The 9,231-nt window shown below is 36.3% G+C and overlaps 1 protein-coding gene across 3 annotated transcripts; it reads right to left on the bottom strand.

The window, feature by feature from the left end:
• Nucleotides 1–867: 867 nt before the first annotated feature.
• On the bottom strand, nt 868–5,491 carry LOC110911913. 3 transcript variants are annotated; one of them, XM_035983948.1, is made up of 12 exons: nt 5,364–5,491; nt 5,090–5,270; nt 4,914–5,012; nt 4,761–4,794; nt 3,782–3,787; nt 3,267–3,733; nt 3,145–3,193; nt 2,947–3,072; nt 2,042–2,149; nt 1,869–1,960; nt 1,621–1,774; nt 868–1,535 (listed from the first exon to the last, which is right to left on the bottom strand). In XM_035983948.1, the coding sequence occupies exons 2-12, from the start codon at nt 5,254–5,256 to the stop codon at nt 1,263–1,265; spliced, it is 1,575 nt and encodes a 524-aa protein (XP_035839841.1). In that variant the 5' UTR covers nt 5,257–5,270; nt 5,364–5,491; the 3' UTR covers nt 868–1,262. The 3 variants fall into 3 exon arrangements, with proteins under 3 accessions (XP_035839841.1, XP_022012258.1, XP_022012259.1); XM_022156566.2 differs by having other exon boundaries at nt 3,267–3,787; XM_022156567.2 differs by having other exon boundaries at nt 3,267–3,787; nt 5,090–5,264; nt 5,364–5,485.
• Nucleotides 5,492–9,231: the final 3,740 nt, after the last annotated feature.

Here is a 9,231-nt window from a genome sequence, read left to right as displayed (position 1 = left end):
GGACGAAAACAGTAATTAACTCCAAAATTAAATTCTTCTCCAGTTGTTGAGGCAAGCAGAAGTCATGATCAAAAGCATGCAACTTTAATCCTAATGACCTCTTGGTGGTGGCGGATTCATCATGCATGGTCCTTGGGTGTGTTAGAAAGGTTCATCTAAGGGGACCCGGGGCACCTTCGGGGACCATTTTTGCCGAAATGGGAGGTGCCGCCATTAAGGCGGGGAATGAAATCGGGGAGCATGTTCGGTGAGGAGGCACCGAAGAGAGGGGAGGAGAGAGAAGGTGGGCCCCATTCAATCAACCAATGAAATTTTTTTTTTTAATAAAAAACCAAGTCACCTAAGAGGGGAGTGCAGCCATCAATTTAGGGTGTGAGGGGAGTTTAAGAGGGGAGTTGACGTGGCACACGAGGATTGGTTATGCGTAAGAGAGGGGACTCCCCTCTTAGGGGAGTGCCCCTTACACCCTAATGCGTCTATTGCATTTGGTTTACACCAATGAGGGTTTTCTTGATGTGTAGATCCAATGTATTGGTGAATTACGGGTGTGGATCATATTTAAGTCTATTATGGCTTGTGATAGTTTCAACTCAAAGAAAATCAAGTGGTATTTCATTGAGCTGAAACCTGTATAGAAGAAGTTCGCGGTTGACGATATATTAGCATGGAACTTTGATTAACGAGATGTCAAAGTACATTGACATGCGGCATTTTTTTAGGGTACGACATCGAAGGTTGATTGATAGTGTAGGTGATAAGTTTTTGTTTTATTTTTTATTTGACTTAGCTATTTGATTCATTTGTTTTTGTTTATAACATTTTCAAACAGTTTAACCAAATGTTTTAACGGCATCCATGTCAAGGATGAAATCCAAACGATAGGGACAAATCCATAGGTGTAAAATGAAACTTCAAGGTACCACAGATATCTACCATCTATCTAATTTACCCTAATATAGAAGTTGAGTTCAAATTTCTCATACTCGAAACAATCTAGCTAAACTCCGATGGTGAGAGTCGAAAACCTTGGTCAAACCAGTAACCTCAGTTTAAGGTTGTCCCAAATCAAACGAGCCGAGTTTCTGTTCTAAACTGTCCAAATCCTGTTTAGCAAATTAGACTTGATCATATTTGTTTTTCTAACATATAAAGTTAGAAACCATGTAATTAAACTATGCTGAAACCTAAAAAAGTTATTGATGACCCAAAAAAAAAAAAAAATCTTACCAGCTTCTTTACCAAAGTTAAAAAACTAAAACTACCTAGTACTCCAACTTGATTTCAGGGGTGTGACTGAGGCCATATTCTATAACCCTCTTTGGAATATCATTTGGGACGATAATTCCACCGTTGTAACCATCGGTAAGTATCTTGCCGATTTTCGACCGCCACTCCGAACCGTCACTCTCAATCTCACTCTTCCTGTCATGAACAACTCTATCGCAATAGTTTAGCATTGTTCCTAAACCAGTGTTTGGTATCCACCCGTACTCCATTAACACACGCGCCTCACCTTCTGTCAGATCATCGCCAACCTACACCAACAAACAGTCGCATTGATCAGAACAGGTCAAGCAGTTGTCATCTTGACACCACTACGAGAAAACTGTAAACGTTTACCGTCAGTGCTCTATTCTCAATTAGAGTAAGCCTCGTGCAACTAGTAAGTTTCATTGCAGTGATCAATCGTTTGATCTGCCAATGCACAGGTAATGCATCTACCAGTTCAAAAAAGTATGTTGCGTATCCGTATTCGGGACGTTCCAGAACTATTCTGTATCCAAGTAAAATAAAAATATTTTATTATAAAAAATTCAAAGGGCAACACAAGCATAGTAATCTCAATTGTTGATGGTATTGTGGTAAACCTGTTATGCTTGTTAAAAACAAAGATGAACGACTGGAGGTCTCGGCACCAGCCCCATTCAACTGGCCACTTTCTAACACGCAAGTAACGTGCCTACAAGAGACGGCGAAAAAACCATAATAATGTCGGCTAACTACCCCTGAAAACTTGCATAATATCATAATTATCACTCACCTGCTCCACAAGTGAAATAAGGCAAGCCAAGCAGTAACTAGTTTTTTCTCCTCTACCACCACACCTTAGTGGAGCAAACTTTAAAAATGACTGCTGTTGAGAGAAAATCTGTCTCCCCATACAAAGAAACGAATCAAACAGGTCGAACCAAAAAGTGAATTTTTAATGCATAAAACCTCCTTAACTAGGTTATTGTTGGAGAAAAGATGATGTTTGTAATTATATTTGACACATTAACTAGTTATTAAATATAAAATTACATTGGACAAGTGTTTTGGGTCAAGCTGACAAGGTGCACATAACAACCGGTTGTTTAACCGGAACCGATTATTAATCTAGACCGGTTATAACCATTCGACTACTACTAGTAACCGGTTTGACGTTACTTTTAACCGCCGGTTCCTAACCGCTTAGTTTTTTTTTGGATCGTACCCGGTTATTAACCGTTTTTAAACCGGATTACCGGTTAACCAAAAAAACTAAAAAAACAAAAAAAAGGGAAAAACCGGTTAATTAACTGGAAAAAACTGGTTGTTAGTTAAAGTGAATAACCAAACCAGTTAAAGTAATAACCGGTTAAACAAAAATGAGAAAATAACAGCCGGTTCGGTTAACCGAACCGGTCACTGAAATAACCGAAATGTGCACCTCACCACCCGTTTTCAATCTTTAAAAAAAGTATAACCCATTTCAAACCCAAAGCTGTTTTAAACTAAACCCAAGCTGCCCAAAATCCACACATTTTGCCACTTTTTGCTGTCGATGTTAAAAAATATCGATTCATCATTCATGCATGAATATGAAGTGTGAGTCATTTCTTCTTTTTGATAATTTCTTTTCATTTTCATTTACTTGTTTTAAACAAAAGGAGCACGTTCTAGCAATGGAAGGTCGATATAACCAACCTTTGTAATTACATCTTCAAGATCTGAAAAGCTCTCCTCGATCAGTGATTCATCCAACGCTTCATCGTCCTCGTTTGCTCCATAAAGTTTAATTTCATCAACTAAAACCCCTTTCGCAATTAGCACCTGCAATGCGAGTGGAAAACAATTCACAGCCAGAAATCCATCTATATACGAGCTGTTGATTTCAATTAGTACCTTTAGGAGTCCAGGTGCATCTTCCTCTAATGCTGTTTCAACCGAGTCCCTGTATTCAACATTCAAAATAAGTATCAATCCATTAACCCCGCAAATAAATAAATAATTACAAAGAAGTTTACGTTGCGGTTATTCTCCTTTTGCGTGGCCGTTTAATTACAAACGGCTTAGAAGACTTGGATAACTTCGACTTATGCGCATTGCCCGTCTCAAAACTCCCGTACACATTAGTCTTCGAAAATTTTCTCGACGCCAGCAATCTCATTCTATCTCCGAGCATCATGTGATCTAGTACATCTTCCAAACTTTCAGAACTACTTACAGCTTCACTCTTTACAGATATTTGGTTACCTATGCTACAGTTTGGAAATTCAAAGTCACCGTCTAAAGGTTCAACCTTAACATTTGGAAACGGTTTTAAAGCTGTAGTACAGTCATCCTTACAGGGACTTGACAACAAATGCTTTTTACTAGAGGAACATTGCCTAGCTTCATTACAAACGTTTTTGAAGTTTGGGGATTTGGATACTGAAGTGTTTTCATGTTGATATGTCCATGTAGGAGCACCAGCAGTGGTACCCTTTGATGACCCGTGTTTCAAAGCCTCAGAAGACGGGTTTGTAGACGGGTCTGATGAGTTATGCTGTAACATGAAAATTCAGCAACCATGATAAAATAAAATAAACCAATGAGTTTAAAGAAATAACTAGCACAGAGTGCTTAAAAGCTAAAAAAATGTGTAAATAAGCCTAGCAATTTTAAACATGGAATTCAACATTTATAATACGTTATACGTGAGCCGTGCCACAACTGGTATCTTAACTTAGTATAATTAACTAATTAAGTATACAGCCATGTCTCAAGTCATAAATGCACGGTGCAATACTGATCCACCTTGTTCTTCTATGTCACGAAAGCCGAGGCGTGAGGCAGTAGCCTCATGTACACAAGGTGTTACTCTATGTACAACCAAAAGTTGTAGCTATCTCATTTGTTTTACATGTCAGCCTTTTTATCAAGTAAACCATTAATAATCTAATTTTCCCATTGTTTTAACATATCACCCACCTACAAACCCCATTTTTACCAAGTTTGACCCAAATGTTCATGAGGCAGTGCCTCAAGACCCTGAGGTGCTTTCCTGATCACCTCACACAGCAGACGCACCATTTTAAACCATTGTGTGTACCTAAAAGATTCATTTGAGTTCTGGAATATTGTCTATTAGTGCTAACTCTATCAGAATCAGTCAATCAACATACTAAAATGTCTAGAATATGATTATGGTCACAACTACAGGACTCAGATTATAGACCTTAAGATGTAAAACAACACTTGAGACGAAAAACAAGAGAACACAAATAGTACATACAAGAAGCGATAAAATTAGATACTTCTGCGTAAAAGTATCTCAGACGGTTTCACAACACTGTAGAATAAACATACATCCTTATGCACTTATCAAGTTTCAACTCTCAAATGAACCAACCAAGGAACTCCCATCACTTCACAAATCACAATAAAGTAAAGCACACATACATACTACATAACACAACTAAATCACATTATCCAATCAGCTAATATAACAGAAAAAGATCTAAATAACAAACAATTACCTCCATTGCTGGCCTGTTCGACCGAACACGTTCCCTGCAAACACACATCAAAATTTTGTGAAATAATCAGCTAAAATCAATGTATTACAAAAAAAAAAAAAAAAAAAAAAAAAAAAAAAAAAAACCTATAACTAATTAACTATAGAGTATGACCTTGATAGCAACATTCTCTGTCGTTGTTTCAACGAAACATGATCAAAATCCTCATTAAAATCCTCATCTTCTTTGTTAACAACATCATTAACTGGAGATCTGTATTCATAAACATCAAAACACTCAATATCAATACAAACAAATGCAACTCCAATAAGTAAAATCAAAACGCTTACGGGATTTCATTTCGGTTTTTCAACACAGCTTTAGCGCGCAACATTTTCAACCGCTGCTTCAACGGAACACATTCGTGTTCTTCGGACCACACAGTTTCGAGAGGCGATTCGTCCTCAGATTTCACTTGTTTGTAATCGAACAAACCGGCGGATACCTGAGCCTCCATTGATCGAACTGTGACTGATACAGTAAATAAGATATTTGAAAAATTAGGGTTTGAAATTGAAATAGATACGTATGAAGGAGATAAGAGATACGTGAGGAAGAAGTTACCTTTGTGGATAGTGAGGGAGAATTAGGGTTTGTGGTTGAGCGGTTTTTACAGCAATGGCGCCATTGGAATGGAGGAGGGTTGTGAAGTGAAGGTGAGGGAGGGGAGTGAATGTAAATTGTGTTTCTATAGTTGTTAAATTTTTGTATGGAGTTGTGGATTTTTAAAAAGAGGGAGTTAATTACTGTTTTCGTCCTTGTGGTTTGTCAAAAATCACTATTTCAGTCCATTAGTTTAAAAATTACGATTTCAGTCCCTGTGGTTTCGCTTTCGTAACCATTTCAGTCCCTCTGGTTTCACTTTTGTAACCATTTCAATCCATTTATTCTGTTAGTACAGGGACTGAAATGGTTACGAGGTGGACTGAAATGGTTATTAAAGTGAAACCACATAGACTGAAATTGCAATTTTTAAACTAATGGACTGAAATAGTGATTTTTGACAAACCACAGGGACGAAAACATTAATTAACTCTAAAAAGAGGTGTAAAAGTTAGGTTTTGGCTTTTGTTTTTTTTTTTTTTTTTACTTTACTGTAAGTTTGTAAATCATTAAAGGGCTTGTAATTTAGTGGTATTGAGTTTGTATGTCGAGGCATCTTTCTCTATGGGTGTGGTAACGAGGGTTTCGTGGTGAGCAATAATATAGATAGAGAAGTAAGATAAGAGGTATGTGCGTTTGGTGTAAAAGAATAGAAGAAATTTGATTGTCTTTATACGGAAAAAGGAAGCCTAAAACCGTAGGCAGTGACCCTGGGTTCGCGTGAAAATGTCAATGAATCTTAGTGGAGGTAAGTGAACGGGTAATGGAGGTCGGTGACCATGGATTCTAGAGGGAAAAAATAACCTAGAAGTTATGAGTTGAGTTAATCTTATCACTTAACCTTATTCATTTTCGACACAATGTTACTTTCATCCAAAATATTAATTTTGGATTCACATCAAAATTACACATCTGTTCTTCAATATTTCTTACCATCCTTCACCAAATCTTATATTTAATATCTTTTGACGTATCCCCCATATTAGCGTATAGAATAAAGAAGCAAAATACGGTATTACATGATTACAACGGTTGTGTGTAGTTAAGTTGGATGAATATATCACATGTGTGCATAATGAGATCGCTAAGATAGATGTAATAAACTCACATGGGTTGTACGTGATCATAAGCACATGGGTGTTCTTGGTTGATTCATAAATTATGATCGCATGTGTTGTTTGTGGTAGAATAACGAAGCAAATGGTCACAGGGACACTATGTGTAGGCATGTAAACGTTCAGCGAATAGTTCGTGAACCGTTCGGCGGGAAGTTCATTTATGTTCGTTCGTTTAATAAACGAACGAACATGAACAAGAAATTTCGTTCGATTAGTTAAATGAACGAACATGAACAGTGGTATCGTTCGTTCGATTGTGTTCGTGAATGTTCGGTAAGGTGTTCGTGAACATGTTCATGAACATTCATTGATTTGCGTTCGTTTATGTTCGTATGTTTGTGTTTGAATTAAAGATTTTTGTACTTTTTTATATTTTATTTGTACTTTTCATATTATTAAACTTTTATATATTTTATTACTCTAACAATTAAACTAGGAAACCCATTTTCACCTTGTTTATGCATTATTTCTCTTTCATTTCTTATTATTTACATCGGCGAATGCGATCGACCTCCGTTCCACAATAAGGGATTCAAGTTCGAGTGCTACTCTCTGGGCCATCTATCTTTATCCTTCGTCGCGTTCTCTAAATTTATTTATGTTTGTTTGTGTTCGTGAACCGTTCGCGAACACGCTCAGTTCCTTAATGAACGAACACGAACATAAAATCTCGTTCGGTAAGTGTTCATGAACCGTTCGTGAACAGGGGCGAAGTATTGTGGGTGCCCGGGGGTGCACCCGTCCACCCCAATATTTCGGTTAGAAGTGTATAAGTTCCGATTTTTCATCCGAAAATTTTAAAATTATATAAGATCGCCCCCTCGATTATTTTTCCTAAATTGTATATCCTAAATATTTATGAACTTTGTATATAAATGATGGGTAGTTTGGTAAATATACACTTTGTTTTATTTGGAACTATTATTATTTGACCCGACTTGAATTGAATAGCCAACCCGACCCAACCCGAAACATAAAGATAGGGAAAAATATTTTGGGTCCCATCACTTTAAGCCTCCTCGAAACTTTTGGTCAAGCTCCGCCACTATTCGTAAACACATTTATTTCCTTAACGAATGAACACGAAAAAGGCCTTGTTCGTGTTCGTTCGGTTCGTTTACAGCCCTAACTATGTGATCTGGTCAATGGCTAGCATGTATGTAAAAATTATTGATAAGGCTGGTAAAACGAAAACCCGTGTATGTAAAAATGGAACTCAGGTTTTCCCATTTAGTATAAATATATCTTTCACTTTGCAAAAACTAATCTATATCTATCTATCTACTATACTAAAAGAATACATCTTAGCCACATGGCATATTTTTAGCCAACCATTTTGATGATGTGTACATCCTCTTTAGCAAGAGAATTAATCTTTGGGCCGCAATCTCTTTTTCTCTATTTTCCTTCTCACGTACGTTTCTTTGCACGACCATCTCTCTCCTCAACCTTTCCTTTATATCTTATTTTGCAAATCACAAACCTAGATCCCTAAAGCAAGGATTCAAATCATTGATTGAAGGCAACACAGTAAGTTATTTTCGATCCTTAATCTGATACACTTATGTTTTTTTCATTGATTCGTGTTTCATATTTGTTTAATCTTGATTTATATTTCACGAACCCTAATTCGCAGCGAAGCAATTCTCATGTATCTCTGATTCATCCTAATCGTTACCCTCTTGGTATGTTAAGTTTTAATCTTATAATCTTACGTTTCCACAAAACCCTAATTATGATATGTGCGATTTTTAGACCTTCAAACTTCTACAAAACCATGCTATGAACCGAATTCCCTTGATGATTCCACTGATTGGATTCTATATTCCATTTGGCTTCTAATTATTTCAATTTTCTAAGATTTTTCTTTAATGGTAGCAGATCTCTGTTAGTTTTCAAGTTATGGTTTTTGCTCAGGTAAATGTTCTATTGGTTTTTTGGATTATTTTATAGTTTATTATTGGCTTATTTTTTTTGTTATTCATATGTATATGTTATTGATTTGATTGGAATTAGGTTTATATGATATGGTTTGAAACATGTACTGTATTGTGATTTTTTAGGGTAAATTTTGGTTACATTCACCATGTGTAGATTGGATTTTAGAGTTTGTAAATTGTGAAATTGCTTGAAGATGTTGCTCTAATTATGTTTCCTAATTTTGAGGTAATTTAGCTCCAGCATGCTATTCTTATAAACCAGTTGGCATTTAGACGCACCTTTCGTCTCTTTATATATATATATGTGTTTGTTGTCGATAGTTTGTTTAGATAGTTTTCTAACCCATCCAGTTCAAAGCTTCGCACTATGGATGCTCGTGGTTTCTTTTATTCTAAAAAAATTTACAAACTCTTTTGTTGCTAATGTAGGCGACCCGTTTAGGCTGGGTGTCAATGAACTTGAGATGGACACAAAACATAATGAAGATTTTGCTATTATTTTGCTGCTTATAACATGTTGTCCTTTAGTTTTTTTTTTTTTTTTTCACTTCATTCTGGTGATCGGTCTTTACAGCTATGCTACATCACATTTGCTCCAAATTCCTGGATCTAAGCCCTTTAAAAGATGCATCCACATTTGGCTTTGTTTATTCAGGTTTGAGCATTCTTCTTCATATATCATATTGTTTGATTCTAAGGAATGATGGTTTTAAAATCACTAATTGAACGGTATAAATTAAGTTTTAAGCTTTGACTAAGTCAGCGTATTTG

The sequence above is a fragment of the Helianthus annuus genome, chromosome 15, assembly GCF_002127325.2.
Source record: "Helianthus annuus cultivar XRQ/B chromosome 15, HanXRQr2.0-SUNRISE, whole genome shotgun sequence".
NCBI classification, from domain to species: Eukaryota; Viridiplantae; Streptophyta; class Magnoliopsida; order Asterales; family Asteraceae; genus Helianthus; species Helianthus annuus.
Note: the sequence above shows the minus strand (reverse complement) of the source record. Positions and strands in the feature narration are given on the sequence as shown.